At 41.5% G+C, this 24,505-nt stretch overlaps 1 protein-coding gene across 5 annotated transcripts in view; it reads right to left on the bottom strand.

The window, feature by feature from the left end:
• The window catches only part of smarcd3b (SWI/SNF related, matrix associated, actin dependent regulator of chromatin, subfamily d, member 3b), a 51,520-nt gene that overhangs the window by 8,008 nt on the left and 19,007 nt on the right, over nt 1-24,505 (bottom strand). For 2 of the 5 annotated variants that reach the window (XM_066680885.1, XM_066680883.1), the window contains exons 2-8: nt 13,820-14,025; nt 10,908-10,997; nt 8,228-8,270; nt 4,903-5,025; nt 3,789-3,911; nt 1,635-1,730; nt 949-969 (exon numbers count right to left, since the gene is read on the bottom strand). In XM_066680885.1, the coding sequence (XP_066536982.1) occupies nt 949-969; nt 1,635-1,730; nt 3,789-3,911; nt 4,903-5,025; nt 8,228-8,270; nt 10,908-10,997; nt 13,820-14,025 (702 nt within the window). The remainder of the gene's footprint in view (nt 1-948; nt 970-1,634; nt 1,731-3,788; nt 3,912-4,902; nt 5,026-8,227; nt 8,271-10,907; nt 10,998-13,819; nt 14,026-24,505) is intronic. The other 3 variants (XM_066680884.1, XM_066680886.1, XM_066680887.1) reach the window with 3 other exon arrangements.

Below are 24,505 nucleotides of genomic sequence, written 5' to 3'. Positions count from 1 at the left end.
CACAACCTCCAGGCCCCTGGAGCTGTGCGACTGCGAGACTACCTGCTGCGCCACCGTGCCGCCCTTATTTTTAAACATTCCTCCCCAATTTTATTAACTGCTATTTCAACCCATGAGCTGAGATCCATCAAGCAGGGAGGGTGGAGGCATGTGATGTCAGCCACCACTCTTTTTTGCACTGCTGCCAACACATTCAAAACTTAAACATGCTTGAACTTAAACGGCCCAGTGATGTTATGTCTGGAAACGTACACCTGCCTTTGTCAGCACTGTGCAGACTGATGTGGGAGAGGGGGAACAACTGGACTCTTGGACTTCCAGATCCAAACAGCACTTTGGAGGCATTACCAGGGACTGAAGTTGCAGTCTCCCAATGGTATGGACAAGACAAAAAAAAAATCCAGGAGAATAGTTGTAATACAGACTAAAGAAAACCGAAACTGTGATGCATTACCATTCATTTTATAATCAAATGTGATCTCAGTGGTGAGGAGCCAAGACATTCCCACCCCTAGTAGCTACAGGCAGAAACAAAGCAAATACACCCACATGAAATGGCAAATAATCTCTATGCTCTCTGCAGTGTATATAAAAGGTGTGTGTACAAAAAGAGGTGTAAAGTGTGTAGAAAAACAGGTTTGAAATGAGTTACTTCCACATTTCTGACATTTGTTTGAATGTAAAATTAGGCACAAGATCTTGAAGTCTGCGATAAAGGAGCTAAATATTTGCCCACATAGATATAAAACGTTCATTTTTGGAGCCTGCACATCAAGAATGCAGCAGAACTTAACCTCCGGTACACTGCGTGTTCACTTCAAAGGCTACTTCTATTTCTGTTCAAAAGAACCCATTTCATGCTGTTCGTATGTGCTTAAGAACGTAAAAAGAGGATGAATCTCCACTTTAACAGACTCTGTTTGTAGTGTGAGCAAGGCTGGATCTTACCTGAGCCTTGCTGCTCAGCAGCTGAAAAGAAAAACATTTCAAGCTCCCAGAGATTCAAGGTAACTGTACTCACTAAAGCATGCAACACTCGCTTAGCAACTACCAACGGCAAGTACTACTTCACCCTGACATGCACAAGTCTACATGAGGAACACCGATGCTAAAAAGTCTCTTTAAGATGCAGTTGTACAGAATGTGAGCATCATTCCTATTCACTCTATGACCCTGTAGGTGTTTACCCTTAAGTCTGTAATAAGTCTATTTGATGTTCTGTTACTGAACTGTGAATGGAGCTCAACATGCAATTACTCAAAAATTCAACATAAAACTCACATACAGAACACAACATGAGGACAGGAACAGAGATCAACATGTAAAAGCTTTTCAAAGGGGCATAAGGGGAGTAGTCGTTAAATATATACTCCTCTAAAGCCATGGTAGTGTCCTACAACAAAATCAGTGATGGTGCTCAACGTGGGACTAGACAATAGATATAAAACAAAAGAACCTGATCCAATCCGTGAAAATACCGTGAAATAAACGCTGATTTAATGATGACGTTTCATTTGAGTGATTTTAAGGAGTTTTGCTTAAAATATGTTTGATGTAAATGAAGATTTATTTTATATTCATTAGATTCATCACAGACATGATCGGTGTTGGTCAAAGTGGTAGTGCATACTTACCTCCACTAGGTGGTTGTCTGGTCCATACAAATCCTTGTCCAGCTCAATGACCAGGCTCTTAAAGAACGAGGAAAACTTCCTTTTCACCTTTCCTGGCTGAAAAAAAGAGGGAAGAGGAGAAGCAGTTACAGTTAGTACCCTATGGGTAGTGTATGTGTGCGTTTATGTGTAACTCGAACCTATCATTTTCCAATCGCAGCTTAAGAAAACTGCGCTTAGAACTTCTCTGAAACGGCAACAAAAGAGCACTCCCCTCGCCAGTTCATATATACATTACTTGGCATTATGTCTTCAGTTCCAGAAACCACATAATGGGACGGTTGAACTGTTTCTTCAGGCAATTGTACTATTGATGTTTTCTTCCAATATTACTGCCACAGTGAACTACGGTTTCAACCCTCCACTAGAACAGCCAAAACCACCAATACGTGTTACCACACCCAAATCCCCTGCCTTCATAAAAAGCATAGGGAATTGAATCAACACCCAGAAAAAAACTCTATATAAAGTGATGTATAAATTCTAGGTTCTTTCTTTTATAAAGCCCAGGGAAGTAGGTCTTCTTAAGGAAGGGTGTGCTGGTCTATGGAACACCCCACAGTATTAAAATGTGGTGCTAATGTATAAAACTGTCATCAGTATCTACTGTTTCCACAGGGGCGGTTACAGAGCATATGTTTAAGCTTCACTTGGCTAGACGTTTAGGCTTTGGCCAGGACTTTTGGCCACAACTTCTCTGGTAAGCCATTCACCCTTAGTCTCACTCTTATCCAAGCAAAACAAGCAACCGCTGCAGCTAATCACTAACCAAACATACCATAAATGCATCCCGAGACTAAACACTGAGGTTGTTTATGGCTGAAAGTAGAGAAAGTGCTTTTGAACTTCCACTGAATGCTTCTGGAGGCCGTTCTTTGTGTTGTCTTTTCCACACTCTGAGATTTTTAACTGCGGAATATTTCTGCAGTGCTTCTTTACTGATATAAAAGCATGGACTCAGTCATGCAGGGCACAACCTGTTCAAAAGTGAGGGGCAAGGTTAGTCAAAGGAGCCAGAGAATGTTAATGTTTGCTCAGGAGTGGACGAGTGACCTCATTGGTAAGTGGGGCATTCTGCTGTGGTGGAAACTTGGAGTCCGGGTGAGTAATTTTAACCTCACTACGGTAAAACGCACATAGCTGCCGTTCAGCGTCAGTGAGGTCACTCAGACAAAGGCACAGTGGCACAGTTTTCGGTTCTTCCAGCTCTTTTCCCTATGGTATTTGAGTTGGCTGGTCTACAAAGCTTTGTCGGTAGCTTAATACCAATGGTCAGATACCAAAGCGAGTTTTTTTTGTTACATGCACTTATCATGTGAACATTTTACAGACAGCGATCTGAGGTTAAGATGGCACCCAGAACTCCAAGGTGCACTGTAATTAGCAGACCAGGGTGTGATTCCCAGCTCAGGCAAGACACCACACTATTGTGCTGGACACGGTGGGTCCAGAGCCTACTCAGAATCACTGGGCGCAAGACGGGAACACACCCTGGAGGGGGCGCCAGTCCAGACACACACTTACACATTCACACCTAGGGACACTGAGTCCACCTACCAACATGTGTTTTTGAACCGTGGGAGGAAACCAGAGCACCTGGAGGAAACCCACACCACACTCCTCACAGACAGTCACCCGGAGGAAACCCACACAGACACAGGGAGAACACACCACACTCCTCACAGACAGTCACCCGAAAGAAACCCACGCAGACACAGGGAGAACACACCACACTCCTCACAGACAGTCACCCGAAAGAAACCCACGCAGACACAGGGAGAACACACCACACTCCTCACAGACAGTCACCTGGAGGAAACCCACCCAGACACAGGGAGAACACACCAACTCCTCACAGACAGTCACCCGGAGAAAACCCACGCAGACACAGAGAGAACACACCACACTCCTCACAGACAGTCACCCGGAGCGGGACTCGAACCAACAGCCCCAGGATTATGGAGACACCACCTGCTGCACCACTGTACCACCCCCAAATCTTTGATCCCTGCTTAATAACTAATCGTATATGAATGGCAAGTCCCGAATTAGTAACTGCTCACATTATGTGTTTGTACATATGTTGGTATATGTTGCATCCATTGACTGACTCACATCATCCAGCAACTTGCCCTCCACCCGAAGCTCCCATGATGCAATGCTGCCGTCAGAGTCCTCCGCGTCCGCTTTGGCAGGGTTGAACGTGTTGGAAATATAGAGTCGGAGTTTGCGTTTTTGCTGCAAAAGAATAATATAGTTGTTATGAATAAGTTACAATTAAACTATGTTTCCATGTAAATATAACAAGTTTTTTTCTCTCCTGACTTTTTGAATACTGTACTCCTACACACTATATATCCAAAATATATAGACACCCCTGATAATAACAAAAAGTGTTTCATCACATTGGGAGCTCCTATCAACACACAAACATGGGAATAAAACAATAAAGTCATTTTTTGTGACCTGCCTCAGATTGAAAACATGGGATAAAACAAGTTACTCAAATATTACTGCTGCATCTTATGTAGAGTGCAGCCATTTTACAATTGTTCCACCTTCTCTGCAAGTTCTCTCCAATCAGTGCTGGACAGGCATATTTGTGAGAGTGCAAAGACGAGGGTAAGTGGGGTTAAACAGACACAATGGGCACAGTGATATGAGTACTGAGAACTGAGTCTAAAAACAGCTTCTGCTCCTCAAACCTGGGCTCTCGCACTGAACCGAGCTCTGGCAAATTCTCACTAAAGGAACAGGCGTTGAAGCAGGTCACTCTGAAAAGGGCTATTTAGACGGAGGAGAACTTGGCTGTGATGTTTGAACCTTGTGGTAGTTTGACCAAAGCACGTCATGGATGTATCATCAAGAGTCCAGGGGACTGTTATTGGAAATGTGGGAGAATATTTCCTCTTTCAGATGCACCCTTTGAGGATATGGTCATTTACTCGGTATACTATCCCCAAAAAACATAATATAGGACAAAATCTAGCTAGAAACGCACCATGCTCAATGCCAAGGAATATCTAGAGTGGCATAAAAACTATTCTACCTCCTGCACTCCAACTCACTACATGATGAGCAGGAATGACATCTGTGATCCAGAACTAATCATTAAACCTCATTACCTTAGAAATATAGATAAATACCATTAATCTCAGTAGGAACATTTAATAACCAGCAGTCCAGAAATGCCTAGTCAATACAAATTGTGCATAATGTTGGTCCTTACCTTCATGGGCCTTTTCAGCGCTTCTTGGATGTCCACTCTCTTGCGCATTATGGTTTGGTCCAGTTTGCGCTCGAAAGCCAGCAGGTCCATATACGCCTGGGACTCAGGGACGAGCTCACGGATCTGAGGAGGAGATTAAAGTTCAAACGGAAAGTTGATATTATGGATTATTTAATTTATTTCACATATTTAACATTCATTCATTCATTATCTGTAACCCTTATCCAGTTCAGGGTCGCAGTGGGCCCAGAGCCTACCTGGAATTATTGGGCGCAAGGCGGGAACACACCCTGGAGGGGGCGCCAGTCCTTCACAGGGCAACACAGACACCCACAAACACACACACACACACACACACACACACACACACACACACACACACACAAATACACCTACGGACACTTTTGAGTCACCAATCCACCTACCAACGTGTGTTGGTGACTCTGGGAGGAAACCAGAGCACCCGGAGGAAACCCACGCCGACACGGGGAGAACACACCAACTCCACACAGACAGTCACCCGGAGGAAACCCACGCAGACACAGGGAGAACACACCACACTCCTCACAGACAGTCACCCGGAGGAAACCCACGCAGACACAGGGAGAACACACCACACTCCTCACAGACAGTCACCCGGAGCGGGAATCGAACCCACAACCTCCAGGTCCCTGGAGCTGTGTGACTGCGACACTACCTGCTGCACCACCATATTTCACATATTTAATTTTAAATAAAAAAAAATGTGAGTGGTTCGACACTCTTCTCATGTCGCAAATGAATAATAATCCTTAAAGAAACAGTCAATCACTTTTACCACCAAAAAGCAGCAAACCATATTTATGAAATATTTATGATTATTCATCAGTCACCACATATAAGGTGAAAAATCAGATTGCAGTGTAGTCACTGAATGATTAATAGAGTGGGTGTCCATGGTGGTGTCCATGTTTAAGTACAGAACCTCAGACATATCCAGGCCACTAGATGTCTGTATATTGACTGCTGCATTAATATCAGAATAATTAGGCTAGAGTTTAAAACACTGCTTTCTTTTATATGGTGTTGGTGTGTATATAAAAAGCTTTCTTTTTTTTATTATTATGACAGCCAAGTTCAATTGACCCTTCCATCATTCACTGCAGTTGTGTTTAGAAGTGTGTGTGTGTGTGTGTCTGCGCGTGCATGTGTGCATGCTATCTGCCAAGAAACCACAGAAACCCCTCCAGTGACACATTATCATGCACACACACAGATGGCTGGAAGATGTGTGTGCCAAAAGCTTCACTCTATACTGGGCACAAACCCGTAGATTCCGATACTGCACCAGCCTTTCATACTTCCTCTCGCTCTATCTCTCTCTAAAGCTCTCTTTCTCAGGACTATGTGGAGTGCTGCAGACTAACGTGACAGGCGTCTGTGTTTCCACCGTATCTACACACGTCTGATAACACTCCCACTCGCTCCCTCACACAAATGACTAAGACCCAAACCACTGACCTCTGCCTGCTATCTTTAAAAGCCGCATACTCAAGCGTGTGCTCAATGCCCACTCTGTTTGACCTTGTTTGCTGGTCCACATTACAGTTGCAAAATCAAAGGCAGTAGCTCATCCTTTGCTGCTTAGTTTGAGTTAAACCCCAAATATGTCGAGAGGGGAGGTGACTGCGTGGACGATGAGTGTAATAATATTTTGGCTGTTCTTTGCTTTCAATATGTATTGCACTGTATGTACCTTTCCAATTTTTATAATACTTAATAATAATGTCTTAAGGCTTGAGGACATCTGTTGAAATAGAAGTAAGCTGTAATTTCACCCTGCTTCTCTTTACTAGGAAAGGTTTACTTTAGAAACAGAAACTTTAGAAACGTTTACTTTAGAAACAAATCTGTGAAGATCTGGTTGCATTTAGACATAAGAACATAAGTGAGATCAGCTACTGATGTTGTATGATTAGTTTTTGGATCACAAACCACACTCCAACTCACCCCAAAACGTACTGGAGTGAGCTCTATCCCTAAACGAGAACTACTGCCACAGCCATGTGCTGGGGGCTTCACAAGCTAAAAGCTGACACATACTAGGTAATGGGCATGGTGCCGCTTTGGTGCAGAGTGCCCCATTATATCGGTCATAGGGCTGGACAATAATTCAGTATCATATATACATTCTTTACTGCATCTGTCACTGACTAAAGTTAATTACAGGGCGCTGCTATCAGTTCATTGCACTCAATTTTAAAGTTAGTTTTAAAATATTAATATTGACCAAGCCAAGAGGTTGTTGTTTGATGGTGACGCCATTTTGCTTTCAGTTCTTGGCAGGTTTTCCGTGCCATTTTTATTGTCCGTATCGATATCAGATCGAAATTTTAAGAAATATATTGTGATATAAATTTTGGCCGTATCGTCCAGCTTTAACCGGTCAATGCTTTGTCCAGAGAGATTATACAAAACCGTGCGTGCGGTACTGAATGCCCTTGTCATAACAGGGTGCACCTAAAACAGGTAAAACCTCTCATTAAAAGAGATGTCCACAAACATGTTTAAAAATGATTTTTGAATCTTTTTTACGTGCATGCTACACGCAATATTAACATATTATGTACAAAGCAGCAGCTGGTAGCTTGAAGTAATGATAAAATGTATAAAAGTGACTTTCACGCCAGCCAACACGGGGCTGCGGCACAGTGGAACCGTTCAGTAGAGTGATGGAGCTCAGTCCAGTACCTTTGGGATGAACTGGAGTAGGGTTTGAGACCCAGAACTAATCATTTAGCAAGGTCTCATGGCATCAAACCCTTACAGCAATGTTACGGTTTCCAGTGTGAGCAGAGGCTCTCGATTAAAACGTTCCTTTCACATGCACTACATCCCCAAAAATGTCTTCTGAAAAATATTAAACCATCACATAAAGCTAACACAGATTTGCTCGTTGGTTACAAAGATGAAGCACTGCCCAATCTCTACCGCTGCTGTTCCGCACACCTACAGCCAGCTCTGGGACTCTTTCTCTTGTTATTTGGGCTACAGCTACACACACCTGTGGAAGCCTCACACTCTCTGAATACAAATGTCACAGTGAGAGAACATTCTGTCCCTACTAAGTTTGACCGCTGATTGAAAAACGTGACCCAAATGTATAAGGAGGCTTTCCCAAAGCTCTTTCAGTCCACGTCTTAGTGTTGGGCAGCACCCAAAAGGCTCCACTTATCACTTCTCTAAAAAGGCCAGGATCCAAATCCCATACGAACACAGGTAGTCGTACACACAAACACATTTAAATACCCGAAACATGCGAATCGCCAAAGGTTTTTCCACTCACCCTTTGTGGGAGAATCTTATCAGCCATTTTCCTCCTCTTGGTGCTGCAGAAAAGAGGGAGAAAAGGGAGAGACAGAGAGAAAGACGAGAGAAAAAAAAAAAATGAGATGTTACTATGGAGACCGATAGTGTAGCACCCGGGACATCTGCTAAAATTCTGGGGCTGGTCCAGGATGCAAGAATGCCGGCGGCGCGCGACTCTGTGTGTGTATGTGTATGTCTCTGTGTGTGTGTGTGTGTATGTTTTAGCAATGCCAGCCCAGATGGTGCCCGCCAATATGGGCACAGAGACGGGTAGTAGAGTGGCACCCGCGGCTTCACACCATGGAACCTGGCACAAAGCACTAAAACAGGATTAAGGCTGGAGATCGGGGTGTTCACCACTTTACTTTTGTCTGTGTTTTATTCCTCTTTCCACAGGAGAACCAAGTCATCAGCAGTCCATCCCTAAGGGTCTCAAAACACTGTTCTCTTCGGTACACTCTCGGCATCACTGTATATGGGACCCCTTCAGGTCTGAACTGAACTGAATGCTCAGTCCTCAGTCAGTTTTGTTGATATTTAGATTATACTTTGGCATCGTCAAAAATAAATAAATAAATAAAAAAAACTGGTATTTTCAAAATGGAAATGTCACAGGAGAAGGGCAAAAACCTTTAATGAATGTTAATGAACCAGTTACTCATTTCAACTCATAATGTATCAGTTCTGTTCAATTAAAATTCAAAGCAAAAATATGGAAATACCAAGTTATGTCCTGACAGCGAGGATATATTCAAATGTTTGTTGTTGGGCAACCAACTAACTCCAGAGCTGAAGCAGGTGGAGTCTGAGCGAGGTGTTTACTGGGGCTGGTCTGTCTTCCAATAATTCTACATTACACCGCGTGGCCATTCTCCATGACGCATTGTCACAGCTATAATGCACATCCACATGGTTCTGCATTGCAAGATAACAACGTATTCTTACACCCTAATGCACTGCTCAGAATTAATATATATATCATTTCCCCCTAGAGCAGGAGTGGATAATCCTCAAAGTCTGGAATGGCGCTCATCTCAATACAGCGAGAGCACAGCTGGTCAGCTGTTTGAAGACTGAGACTGACTGATTTAACGAGGGGGACTCTTATTGCAGAGAGCAAAATGCAGGGCTGCACAATAAATAGTCTATTTATCACTCTTATGACATAAGGGTAGGGGTGGGTGATGTGGAAACAGCTGGGACTCACTATCACATCTTCCAATCCCATATCATCAATTATTGTCTCAACTGTAACAGTACAAAGTAGTTGTTTTCCTATTGTAGATGTTCTATAGCAGAAAAAGCTAATGCTGTGAAAGGAAAGTGTCACTGGGTGTGGGAGGATTATCCTTAGTTCCACCGTTGTTTTTGAAGGTATTGCTTAGTGACATGGCTTCCACCCGTGGTGTAGGCTGGGCATTCATCCTGAGAAGCCTGGTTCTTTGGCTTCTTTGAGCTCTGAGACCACTACTGGAAAGAAATTTTCTCATTTTAAGTTGTGTACATTATTCTGTTACATTTTTTTTCCCATTTCTATTCATAACAAAATGCACAATCAGCATAAAATATGCCTGAAGTGTAAAAGCCTGAAAATATTTGCATGCATTACAGAATTTCACTGTACTTTGTGTTTTAATGATATTCTGGCACTGACTCTTTAAGTCTGTGTAAAATCCTCTGATGCGTCGATCAAATAACCTCAGCGTTCTCTGAATGTGCTTCAGTTGTGGGGCTGGGACTCGGCACACACCCCTCAGCCGACACACACCCAAGACGACTTCAAAAGTAAAAGCTTTTCGGATCGTGGTTGTGCCTCCGTTGTGGTAGGGGCCCAAATGTATTTAATTTAAACAGTGAGGAAAGTCATTTCTGAATTTTTCAATTTTCAATTTTCAATTAATTCTAGGTTTAAATAACAACAAACCTCAGACTTTGTGTTCTCTCAGACTTCTAAACCTTGACATAAAAAACGTATACTTCTAATATCTATAATGTTCTCTATGTCAAATATAACAGAAATATTTTATAAATCAGACAAAATGCTGAGAGTTGTGTTGACCCTAAAAACAAGAGCCATCAAAACAAGCTCCTGTCCTTGAACAGCAGCAGCAGAGTGGACCCTCCATCTCTGAGCTGTATCAGAGAAGCACTTAACACCAAACATTCAGTGGGTCTTGAATTTTTTATGTCATTTTAAGCGACCTGAACTCACTCGAAGTGACTCAGGGGGAGCACCTGGAAAACTCTCACTCGCTCCATTTTGTGAGTTTAACATCTCGGAAATCAACATCTCTCAGAAACTACATCTCCCATCATGCCATGCAGCAGCATAGGTCATGCATTTCCATGCTTCAACAGTCTGACATAGGAAAAGTGATGCAGAAAACAAATGACTAAATGTGGCTGAAGGTCTAGTTTTCTTAAGACACTGGTGGTTCTGGAAATCTTGGGATTAACTTAAAGACATTCATAAATATTCATTACGACTGATCCTTTCCCACAGTCTTCAGGGGTGGGGTGCAAAATGCTTGTTAAGGGATACTCACAGTGTTTGGTGTGGGACAGATTTTGGGGGGTGTGCAGGGGTCAGAGGGACATGGGGGTGGGGTAAAAAAAAATGCATGAAAATCTTGTCATGCAGCATAATAAACTCCTACTTTGATCCGAGCGTGGGATCTGATTGGGCCTCTCTCATGTCCATCTGCCTCCCTGGCATCTCACTGGCTCCAGGAAATCCCACAGGCTTCCTATGAGTCGATGGGATTCGAAGGGTCCTTCATTAGAGTGTACTGACTTTTAAACAGTTTTCAGAATGTGTATAGAAAGCGTTTAGAGTTTTAACCCATTTCAGTGTGATGGAGATGATTAGACTCTAGTGACGTCTCAAACTGTAATGAACTCAAAAACATGGGATAGAATGAATACAATGAAATGAAATCTTGAAATCAGTTAAAACAAGCATAGGTCCACTACCACAGCCTGCCGTAATATTTTAGCAGAACATTTGACTTAATGCAATATGTAACACAGAACTAATAAAGATATAGAAGACGCCCATGAGCATATATTTTGGCCGATAACTGACACAAATGAACAAAGACGTGTCAACATCTTATCATTCAGTAAATTACACCTCAACTAAACCTGTTACAGTCGGTCTAAAAAGCCACTGTCCACTTTTAATACTAGTTAAGTTCTCCGTCCAATCAGAAATGCAGGGGGTGTGTCCATATCTCCATGGTTACGTAAACAACTGTGCATAAAAGCTAAAATAAACACGTTGCTAACTGGTTCTGTGGATGTCCTGACACCACTTGACGTCAATTTTGCTTCGTTCAATAAGTATCCAACAGGACATTAAAATGATTAACACAATCTCAACTTTGAAAATTTATTTAAATTAATAAAATTAAAAGACTACAGAATTATAAACATGAGCAGACAGGGGCTTGATAAAACAAGGCTAGCGTTACATATGGAAATGATTAAAGACTTGATTTATTGCAAGTATGTTTTTTATTAATTATTATCAACATTTTGACCTAATGATGATGTTCTAATGATAATATTTTGTTTACTTCATGGCCTCTTTAGGAACTTTGACTTACTGTTTGGTTTATTTTTCTTCACATATCGGAGAGTATCAAAATAATACCTTCGCATCTTTAAATAATTTAATTTGATATTTTTACAAACTACTGTAAATCCAAACCCAAATACTGGGAGAACAAGTCATTTGAAATGGTCAAATCAAATTAATTACTTGAGAAACTGGGTCTGAACTGAGACAATTCAAAATTCCGAAGAATAATTAATAATTTGAAAAGAATTATAGTTTGGAGAAATGTCTTCATTTCAAGAGTTTAAGTCAAATCTTTTAAATAAATGAGTTATTATTTTGAGACACTGTACTATAGTTATTTTGCCATACTGCTGGCAGAAACAAAAATTGGGAGGGGTTTCCATAGCAGAAGAGGAATTTTTGCCCCTTAATACAGGATTAAACCATCATCACTTTCATATCAGTCAGGCCCTTATATGTCCACAGTTACAGCATTGTATGAAAGACCACGAAGGGTCAATCTGAGCACCGCTAATCTGTTAATACACCCTCACCTCGACCTGGGGTCATCAGGGGCAGTGGTCGGGGGCATAACTACTGAAATTAAGTGTGTGTAGTGTACAGAGAGCCGAATATAACACTGACAAAGGCACATACACACATATACACACTGAAACACACACCCTGGTTGGTCATGGATTTGCTGAAAGCAGAGAGAGGTGAACAGATACTTCTGATGTAAGATATCATTACACTACAGTGTCTGAGAAGGGTCAGGGAGCAAGTGAGTGTGTGGGTGGGTCAAATGGAGAGAGAGAAAGAGAGATAGAGGAAAGGAAAAATAAACCTATAAACCATATGAAGTTATTAAGCTTCATTCATTTTGGTGCACTATTCTAAATGACCTAATTACATATTTAATTACATTGCAGACATTTTACCAATAATTCCCTCCATTCCTTAACTGCGGAATATGTCTGTAACCATCAGTGTTAATTATACAGTGGGTTTCTGGGGGCTCACCTCAACAAAAATCTAAAAATCTCTTGATGCAATGGACTTGTGATGCACTTCTCAACACATTACCATCTTATGCCTTTCTCCCTTTGGGACCGTCCATTATTTATGACGAGGGCTTGGAGAGATATTAGGGGGAGGGTCATCGCTTTTCAGTGTTTTATTTGAGAGAAGAGTTTCTGTTTTATGGCTTGTATATTATTTAAACTATTATTTTAACTTAAATTACAGAATTAAGAGCAGCTCCCCCCTCCAGAGAATGTAATAACAATAGAAAACTACAATTGAAAACGCATTCGCTATATGAGCTGTGACATGTAAGATCATCATTCTCAGAACAAAACCTTGTATCTCATTTGCACTAATTTGGGCATCATTGGAAAACAACAGCTGCCTTTTGCATTTGGTACCCTGTCATTATTGTGAACAAATCTGCATACAATAACGTCCATTATAATTAATCAAACGTGTTTTCTCCATTGGAAATTTTACCCTCGATCATAAAAGCACAAACAGCAAAGTAGGAAACGGAGTGAACCCGATCCCACAATAACTTTCAGCTCAACCATGCAGATTCAAATTGCGCCTTCACCGTCTAATGCCTGCAGCCATAGTAACAGCCCCGGGGCTGTTGCCATGGCAATGGCTTACTTGTCTGTCACCTTGGCAACGGCCCATGAGCTGCACTCTTTGTAGGAGCTTCAAGGCTGTAGGTGAGACTACAGCCAAATGCTGGTCGTCATAGTAACACCTCTGTTAATCTATGCAAATTTTTATTTAGAAGTCTTTCTTCCAACAGACTTGTAGCCATGGTAACAGCCCCATCACCACACCCCTTGTTATGAGTATGGCTTACTATATTAGAGGCATTATAAGGGAGGATGAGACTGGTCACTGTTTGAAAAATGAATGGGGAAAAGCCCCTCCTTTCATTTAACACATTGGTCTTGAAATAACTGCCTGGCGACAGAGTTTGACAATTATACTCACTTTCTGTTCCTGTTCTGCACGGCCTGCTGCTGTTGTTGCTGCTGTTGTTGCATTTGTTGTGATGTTGCAGGGCGTTTGCGGTTAGCCTCAATGGAGGGGTTGGTCAGTCCAGGGCGGACAGTGGCGTTTCCTCCATAGGGTGGCCCTGGAGGTCCCATCGGTGCCCCCTGATGAGGCATCCTTGCACCTGATGGCATACCGGGGCGCTAGAGAGAGAGAGAGAGATAAATTAGAGGAAATAAATAAATTAAAAACTGAGTATGCTTTAAAACAGACTTTCTCATCATATTTCTATTATTGTTACATCACAATTTTTATTAATATTCAGATTCAGATTCAATTTATTGTAACATACAGAGTTATACAAGTACAACATTGCAGCGAAATGATTTTTTCGTCTGTCCACTCGCCCAATATTTGGGTAATTATGACACATAACAGTGTAATATGCCATTTGCTAAGTGTAGTCAATAAGGCCACAGTGTCATTGATGCCAAATAACGAAGAGCCCTCTTTGGAGTGTGTGTTGTTAAATGTGAGTGAGTGACTGAGTGTGTGAGTGAGTGAATCAGTTAAAAACCAGTTCCATATGAGCTTTGTATGTAGCATCAAAACATAATATGCTTTCTTTAAGTAAATAGTTTTCTTGTTGGTTTGGTTGTTTACAAAGCTGTGTATATTTCATTTGAGAGGAATGTCTTAATCAAAACAAGCTATAACATGTAGAGCCTAAATCACCAGTATGTAGAAGTATAGAATGATTAAACATAAGTTTATATTTATAGTTTTTATTTAATTATTTTTACCTAATTATTTAATTTAATATTTTTACCTAATTATATTTTTTGATACTAAATTACGTTTATATAAGCAGCACTATTTTCTTATATTAAAATTAACTTGTTTGATGTATGATAATATTTTTAACACTGTGCACAAACATGGATTCCTATTACACATGTAATAACGTATTTGAACATTCGACTATTACGCCTCAAATGTCTCAATTTTAAGTAATTATCATTATCAAGTACCACCCACATTAATCCTATCCTTAAAAGGAGTAATCAGTCATTTTCAATATCCCTTTTTCGTGTTATAAAATGATATGTCATTATACTCACTATTAGTAGCCGGGGTGTATAAGAGTTTCTGTAGTAAACATGTTTTACACATGGCTGCCCACATTAGGGGGGCACAGTATATGGAGTATAAACTAGTCCATTCAGGGATCAGCAAAATGGCTAAACCGCCAAATGCTGAGTTTCATAAATTATTAATAAACTGAGCATTACTTTATAAGACACATTCCTCATTCTCTAAGTGTATTAGCTATACATATATTACTTTTACTTTGGTTTCTGAATAAAGAATTACAGTTACTGGCTGAAACGTCTGAAAGATAATAACTCCTTTTATAGAGGAGGTAAATAAAGAGTTCTTTTGTTGGGTTTTCGAGGCCTTGGAGTAAACCTGCAGCAGTGGGTGATGGAGATCACTTTACAACAACGGCAGACATCATTCAGCCTCAATAATCCACACACTAGCAGTGAAACTGGACACGGCTAAGAGACAGCTGTCCATCTGCCAGACAAAGGAAGCCGTGTTCATTAGCCAGTCTCACTCAATAAAACACAGACCACTCGACAAACTAAAAAGGGTTTTAACATCCTTCCACCTGTGCCGGTCACTCCAATGGCAACAGCTGGTGCGTGTTTGTGTGCTTTCAGCCAAAACATTAAAGTTACCTCCTTGTTTCGACACTATTTGTCTATTTTATTTGTACAAGTGCAGGTGTTAGACCTATTCTTTTAGATTTGTTGTTGTGTATACTTTGTTAGCCACCTATTAGCATCCTATAAATGCTCAGGACCACCACAGAGCAGGTATGGTTTGATTGCAGGGTCATTCTAAATACGGCAGGGACTGAGCTCAATCTCCCAAAGAACAAGGCTAACTCTTAGACTTCCGAGCCAGACATGAGCCTCTGAAACTAAGCAAAAGTTAATGAACTGAAAACTGCAGTCATGTTCTGTGTGATTGATTCCATTCAAGGTAAAAGGAAATATCACAGACACAAATGGCTAGCACTGATAGATTATGCTGCTACTCTGAAAGTCTCACTAGTCCCGAGTTCAGAATCCAAGATGGCTGCCTGCATGTCAACAGTGTGCAAAAGCATTAATATCATACAGTTTGTTTGCTTCTATCCATGTGTGTCTCATTAAATCACATGTACACACATAGCACTTTTCCGCCAATGAGGAACCAGTAGGGTTCCCTTTTGCAAACATAATTTGGAACCAATCCACATGCATCCGCCAACATAAATTGGTTTCTCAGTGCAAACCATGGCATCGTCAGTGGGCGTGTCAGGTTTCAGAAACGCCAGAAAGAGCTCAGAGCCTCAAATAAAGAGTGGAGTGTGACATGATCATTTACAACTTTTTTATATTAATAAATAAATGGGAATACGACAGGAACGTGCTCCATTTGTGTTTTCTTGTGCTTGGTTTAAAGAAACATGAGATATATTGGCTTATTTTCTCTGCTGTTCACAAGCTCCACAGGACGGCCCTGAACTCAGCAAAATTTACTTGTGTATATACGGCTCCGGAGCTGTATTCAGTCACATCAATTCTGTAACCGAGCAACCCCACGACAGACCCACAGGGTTCCAAGTATCAGGAATGAACCTGTTCAAGAACCAAAGTTTTTTTTGCTGAAAAAGCACTAAGAATACCTTTCAACTGCTGTATGTGGATGTGTTTCCATGGTGTTTGGATGCATATATCACATAACTCACTAATCGTCATCGCTAACAGTGCTAACTGGGAACAAGCTAATAATAAAAACCTAGAGCTTATGTGTTTTCTGAATGTTTAACTGGAATGCAGTCAGCTTGGGTGTGATGTCATTCCCAGCTCCGACATCCGACTTACCAGTTACATTGTACACAGCGTTTCTAACTTAGGGTTTGGGACCGAAATCTGGTCATATGACTTACAGGCAGGGTCCTGAGGGAAGCTAACAATCTCTGCTTTTTCTTTATTCTTTTTTAAATACACTTTGAAAGAAAAATAAATCTAAGGTTAAAAAGCCTAGTGTCACAGAACTTTCCTAATACCATTGGGATCCATCTGCATATACTTCAATGGACATGAGTCCTTATTTTGGCTGTTGTTGCAAAAAACAGACAGATATAACACGTATGTAGTGACAAACAATCTGTAGCAGCGCAATGCAGTTGCGAGGTTTATTAGCAAAAAACAACAGAACTAAGCCTTAGGCCGATTAACTGATTCTGAGATATGTTCCCTTCTCTTTAATGGTATTAAACCAATGGCATTTCCTGTTTAGACACAAGCTTCCAAAAGTTCTGCTATTTCCTCCTCAAACTCATACTCCTCCTCAAACTTTTTGTCATTCAGACTTTAAGCTGTAAACTTTAAGGACCATTGCTCTCAGCCTGTGGCCTGAACGTGAGAAAGCGGCGTCCTCTATAGTTACGCAGGGAGTGTTCTATTCAAGTCTGCGAGCAGAGGAATGTGCTGCGAGTGTGCGAGTGTTGCCATTATCTCTGATCTGATCCGGTGTGTGTGTGTGTGTGTGTGTGGTGATAACGGTTAAGGTTTAACACCTGGGAACCCCTGAGACAAGGGGCTGATGTTGGTGGCACTTTTCACACAAGCGGTTCTTTTGATGAAGCGCTGAAGAACGCTCCTCACATTAAAAAGGAGTTTCCTTTGTAGTTGTGTGTGCGAGTGGTAGGGGTTGAGAGGGCTGTTTTCTTGCACTCTTTTAAACTGGACTCTACACTATTGTGAAATGAAAGCAAATGAAACAGAGGCACACAGCTGAGTTGCAAAATGGTGGGTAGTGATGTCCAATATTGTCCAGCGAGGAAAGAGAAAACCATAAACACATAGGCTAAGGATAGGCACTATACACCCAGAGGTTGTAGACGCCCGCTTGCCCAATATTTTTCCAGAAATCAAAGGTATGAAAAGGGAACATTATGCTGTGACTGTTTCTACTCTTTTGGGAAGGCTTTACACTGGATGCTGGTAAATGGCAGTGAGGATTTGATGGAGTTTAATCACTGCTCCAACAGTAACGATTACAGTCTTGATATAGCAATAAGTCTGAGCTGGTTACATTTAAGAGCATAGTAGCTAATTCTCCATGTTAAGGCAGGACTAACTGGCTATTTCCTAAAGATCTGAGAGTGCTACTTTGCTCACATCTCTGTAGCAGATACACCATTAAGAGGTTTATAGACCAGTAACAGCATTTTTAAAATCTGTTTCGTAAGAGACTGGTATCCAGTGTAAATATTTAAGAACGGGGGTGATGTGTTCTCTTTGCTCCGAGTGAGAACTCTGGCAGCTGCAGCTGTTTAATGGTGTTCTCTGGAAGTCCATTACAGTAATTAATGCTGCTAGAAATAAAAGCATGATTTTTATGCATGGAAACAAGCAGGTTCAGTCAGAAAAACCTAATTTTGTTGATGTTCTTAAAATGATAAAATGCTGATCTAGTAACTGCTTTAACATGACTTTCTAAAAATGAGATCTGAGTCCATTAGTATGCCAAGGTTATGAGCTAGTTCTTTAGACGCGAGTGCTCTTAAATCCAGATATGCAGCCAATCCGTGCCTCTCATTGCTGTTCCCAATAGAATAAACTCTGTTTTATCTTTATTCAACTGCAGAAAATTGTGTCCCATCCAGTTAGTGATGTCCTCAAGTGTGTCAGTTGGACCAGAGTCACTTGGGGACAGGGCCAAGTAAATAGAGTATCATCTGCACTGCTGTGACGGGACAGCCCATCGTCTTTTATAATCTGGCCACGAGGTAGCAGGTAAAAGTTGAAAAGAAATGGACCAAGGATTGAACCCTGAGGTGCGCCATCATTTTAGAGAAGGTATTTCAACTGCTCTATAGGTAAATGCTGGGGGATTTATACCCCACTTGCAGACTGACAGCATTGAGCATGGTGAACTTGGACTAATTTCATGCTTTTCTAGGCTTTTTGAAAAATTCAAAAATTGTGCTTTTTGCTCCTCCATGATATGAATGAAAAGGTCTAGACCAGACACAGAGGACTCTGTGCCATTCCTCTGGGCCAGTGGATTGTCTACATTTTCCATGGGTAAAAGAGACTGCAGGATAGCTGCCGTACACATGTTCTACAACTGTCTTTCACGTGAATAAACAGGTTTGTAGGTACAGGTTTGCACCAGATGATGAAACACTGTTTCTGAAGTAGCTGTCCTTTATGTGATCCTTTGTTTTTTGCAGCATCACCGTTCTTTGTCTGGTCAGTTGCCAGGTGTTGTTGTCACTCACGACTGTGGAACAGCTGTCTGCTATCGGAGCGGATCGCTGCTTTGCTGCTTTTGTTCTCCATCCCTTACAGCCATGAATAGTGTGACAGAGGCAGATAGGAATAATCCAGTAGCTAATTGTGCAGAGGAATCCATAGCCTTTTCTCTCATTATTACAACCTCATTCTCCAGGACACAGCCTTCTAAAATCACACTTTAAAGTGTGTTAGAAAAATTCTCTGAAATTTTGATGGCATTCAGATACGAGAGCATTACTGAGGTCTGGTACTGATATTGACTGATTAGTTCTGGATCACTGACACCACTTCAAACCCCAATGATATGGAATGGAGCTCCATGACTCCAGAGAATGAAGATCCAAAGACTCCACAACCAAAGTTTGGGGGCTTCATGTTTTTGTGGTTGAAGCTTGGCATTGGGAATGATCACCAAAATCAATATTTTGACTCCTCTAATTCTAGTTTCTACTTTCTTAAAGATGGCACTGTGGTTTTGCTCATGCATATTTCAAACGACCTAGCTTAATTCTCTCTCACCCTCTGTCTCGGCTGACTTACTTCCAGGCACGGCAGACATCCTCAGCCCTCCAGCCCACCCATGGAGACTGTGTCACTGAACGAACGCACTCACATATGCACACGCTGCGGTGGGTAAGAACACTATGACCTCCAGTGCTCCACAGCCTGTGTATGTGTATCAATTATTACCATTATTCTTCAGAGGACCAGAATGTGTTGTGCCTTTAGGAGAGTAGACCTTAGAGAAAGGAAGCAATATTTAAATGGGACATATTCTACCCCTATTTCCACAAGTTAACACGGTTCCCTGGGGTTTAAATCAAACATCTGTGACATACTCTGGTCAAAATAATCAAATGATCAAGCAACACAGCAGCGTTTCCCACCCCCTGTTCAGATCAACGGGTTCAGCGCCTGTTCCTTTAAATGAGGATGAGCCACAGCTCAGTTCAGCACGAGAGCCCGGGAGTGAAGAGCGAGGAGCAGAAGCTATGGGTTTTTGCTGTTTTCCTTCATTTCTCTTTCCTCCTGTGCTCATTTTCTCCACATTTAAATCACTACTCTTATTTCTCCACACTTGCTGTGTTTGCTCTGCTCAGTTTAACCTCATCCAATAAGTTCCCTTTAAATGCTTAGTGAAAAGGGCTGGACCAAACATTCTAACCCTGGATACATTTACTTACATTCACAGCATTAACCACAGGCTTTTATTCAGAATCGTATCACGCCCAAGGACCCTCCCTCTTTCTTCTGAGCATGGTGTTCCTCTGTTTGAGCGAGGGGAATCGAGCTAAGCAATCACAACTGGATGTCTTTTACCTGCAAGTAACTTCAAAACCTGTTCTACAGAACTGAAGATCTGTCCTAGAATGCCCTGGGACTTTAAAATAACGATAAACAAGTGCAGTTACCCTCTTCAATATTTAGAAATCCACTCTGAGGAGCAGTTCAGGGGAAAGTTAAACGGAAACACAGGGTTAAGGCCACACTTTTTCCTCCTAATTTCTCAGTTTGAACCACAGCATGTTGTTGCACTTGAGCGAGACTGGGACAGCATTGGAGCTGTCAATCATCTGTGACTGACAGGCTTTTGTCGCTGAACCCCTTCGAAAAACAGCGTTCCCCCGCTGGCGTGTGTGCGTCTCCTGCTGAAGCTCCTGTCTTTGTAATTACTCTGACAGCCGAGCTGACAGCTCCTTAGATGTACCTTGATTACCACTGAAGGGAAAACGTCATTCACTCGTGTCGAGTTACAGGGCTTTTTTTCCTGCACAAATGACACAGGCTGAACAAATGTCAAGCACAAATTTCAAATGGGTCAAAGTTGGCTTGTTTTGAGAGTATGATGCAATGTCACATTTTGAAACGAGCTGCAAAAGATATCTTTAGTCGCCTGCTGGGTTGCTTCTGCGTTTCCAAATCCGTTTTACTCAAGTTATTTTAGAGCTTCCACACCGCCTTAAATTAAAGAGTGGATGAAATGATCGTTGAAGGCATTTCCTCTGAACAGGTATTAGACCGATCACGGCCACTGTGGGGGTTCTACATGGTCATTTTAAACAACGATAAACAACATGGACACTACAAAATACATGGCCGTCACAGTGTTTGGCTCTTACACCAGTCTGTGTCCAAGTACCTGGCTACTACATATTAACAATATGGCGTATTTCATGGCACTAGACTGCCAGCTACACACTACATACAAGGAGCTCTATTCGCTTGGTCCCTGGTTGGTTTTCCACTATAAATCCCTCATCAGAAATGTATTTGCGTGTTGTTGTTTGGGACTGAACACAGCTCCACATCCCAGTTCAGTCAGATTAGTTTCCTTTCCTTGTTGCACTGGGAAGCACTTGCTGGAGTCTCTTCTGATGGTAACTGACAAATCTCTCTGGCCAATCAGCACTCCGCTGACATCATGTTTAGCCTCTACACTTGGAACCAGGAGTGAACTGGGACTGAAAAAGTACCCAGTTCCATGTCACAAAGTTGAGTAGAGTAGGGATGAGGCAGTAGAAAAGTATCATTATGTGGCAACAATACAATTATAGTATGGTTCTGATAAGGCCAAATATTGTGGCACTGTTTTGCCAGCTACATGTCCACTAGCCACCAATTATATACTTATTAGACAGCAGCATGGCCACTACAGATCATGGTCAATTTACAGCCGTCAATATATGGCTATTGCATTGTATTTCACCACTCTATGGCAACCTATAAATATATAATATAGTTATTACATGGCCACTATTACAAAACAACGTCTGCTATAATGACGCAGAGGCTAACTTAAACAGCTGCCATATTACCACAACATGACTATGCCCACTGTAGCATTATACTGACACAAATTAGCTAACAACATGCCCTGTACACGGATATTATATGTTCACTATATAGTCAACTACACAGCTACTATACTACAATATGAGCATCAACAATGTACAGCCAATCATACGGCCACTGTGCTTCAGCGGTGCTGGGCTTTAGAGTTAAATGAATGGACAAAGCCCGTGCTCTGTGGCTCCACCTCTTGAGTGAAATGACCCTTAGGTCATCTTTATTTATCCACACAGTTACACAGTAAAGGCCAGTCTGTCATTAACCAACACACTGTGTTCCACCTCCACAAGCAACTACAACCAAAACAAATCGGTACGGACTGGAGGGCACTTCTGCGGTATGAGAAAGACGAGGAATGCAAAGGACATGCAAAGAACATATACACGCCATTATGAAAAATGACTCTCTTCCAAACCAGAGCCCGTGATCGCTGACCTACTTCTGAAGCTTTTAAAGAAACCCTAGAAAACATTAGAAAGAGCACTGTACAAATCTAATAAATCAGTCAGCAACAGACTGCCACTGGTATATAACATACAGCTCAGCTGAGCTGGATCCTGTTCAAATTACCTCTTCACTGCAAACCTTGATATGCACACACTGTTCCTTGCCTTGGAAACAAGGCTGAACCTCCACATTCTTCCTCCAGAGCCAAACATTTTCACCCAAAGTCCAGATAACGATGGTAAGAGCTTGCTGTCTGAGGATGGCGGATTACATTTTGGCCCCTGCACTGGTTAACGGGTCCTGTAAGAGACTAAAGAAGCAAAGGACTGAGAGAAATGTATCGAGTTTTAAATGGAAAAGGTGGAGAGGTGAAGAGGCAAGATGAAGCCGAAATACGGGCCTGGAAACGTGTGGCCAGGAAGAAAGAAAGACGCATCAAGGTTAATTAGTCTGTAGAGACGTGATTGCTTCGTTCATTCATCACCCAAACTCACTCTTTTTAGTTTGCCTTTCTGCTTACTCCCTGCTGCCCACTCACTAAACTGTGGCTTTATTCTGTATTCTGGACCACATGCACGTTTAGTATATGAGGGAGCAGAAGGTCAGGGCTGATTACTGTAACTGTTAAACCACACTTGGTCTTTCCAGAGCAATTTCCAAAGTTATGGAGTCTTCTACAAAGGCTCTTTAACAGGGAATTTACAATATCTCTGGCAATGCATAACAAGCAGGGCTCACTCTCCTGAATGTAATCACTAAAACAGCAAACCACAACCAAATCCAGATCCAACCAAAAAAGGAGAAAATGAGATTGCGCTCGAGCCTGGATCGTTGCGCGAGAAGAAAAGTCTGAGGCGGAACTGCTTTGTAGATTTCCTGATAACCAAAGGCGAACGAAGCCCTTAGAAACGTCCAGATATTTCGCATTTATGCATTCAACTCACTGAATGTTTTGTGGGAGCAAGTTGAATACAGTTCAGCCTCATTACGTCAGATGGTGCGTGTCTGCAAAGAACTGATGCCAGACGGTTTACACACTTCCCCAAATCTGCTTTGACAACACAGATGCATTCTTAGGTCCTGGCTAGACGAGAGCGTTAGTTATCATAAATAAAAGATTTCGCTTGCACTGTATATGAACAAAAGCTTCAGACGGCATGCGCGGAGTTAAAGGGGAATGGCACCAATGTTTTCTAAATTATTTGGAGATGTAAACTCAGTGCAGTTTACTGTAAAACGAATCATTGTTTAGAAATTCGCAGACTCTCCACAATTCTGTAGCTGTCGCGTCTACTACACGGACGTAGCCATTTTATTTACGGTCCAAAATGGCATATGTTTGATATGTAATGCTGATAATGGTAAAATGACGACAAATACATTCTCTTTGTGTCTTCTGTGGCTCTAAAACACCCTGCATGTGCCTTTCAGTCATAACTGGGAAACTCTACATCACCTGTCTGTGACCAGGAACTTTCCAAACTACAGCTTTTAATGACAGAAATGTCTGAGGTCTGCTTCCTTCATAAGTAAGTCCACCTTCATCTCATTATCCTGAATGACTTTGTTTATATGTTAATGATAGACTTCAAATACATATGTTTTTCTGTCTGTGAGGCCAAGTCTTTCCATTAATTGATCACTGAACAAAGAGAAAGCTAATATAACCCTGGCTTGAACGTATGATTCGAGGAAACGTTCGGTATACAGCAGTTAAAATGTCTGGAGGTACTTTTAACTTGAAATGTCACACCTACATGTGACATTATTTTGTTTCTGTGGAAACAAAACTTTGGATTGTAGTGTTGCACATAGTTCAAAGAAAATGCTGCCTGCTTTTTTTGAAACTTGTCAAAATGTCAAGTTAAACATGAAAGTGCGAAGACCCGAAAGGGCGTGTAAATGCGTCCTTATACGTTCACTTCTACTCAAAGTTTCAAACAACGTTTCTTTCCTTCTTCTTAAAAGTTACCATTTCTGAGACGTGAGGTTTTGTTTTAGATAAAAATGACTCATAAAAAGC

The sequence above is a fragment of the Hoplias malabaricus genome, chromosome 9, assembly GCF_029633855.1.
Source record: "Hoplias malabaricus isolate fHopMal1 chromosome 9, fHopMal1.hap1, whole genome shotgun sequence".
NCBI lineage: Eukaryota > Metazoa > Chordata > Actinopteri > Characiformes > Erythrinidae > Hoplias > Hoplias malabaricus.
The sequence above is the reverse complement of the archived record's forward strand: the minus strand, read 5'-3'. Positions and strand labels throughout refer to the sequence as shown.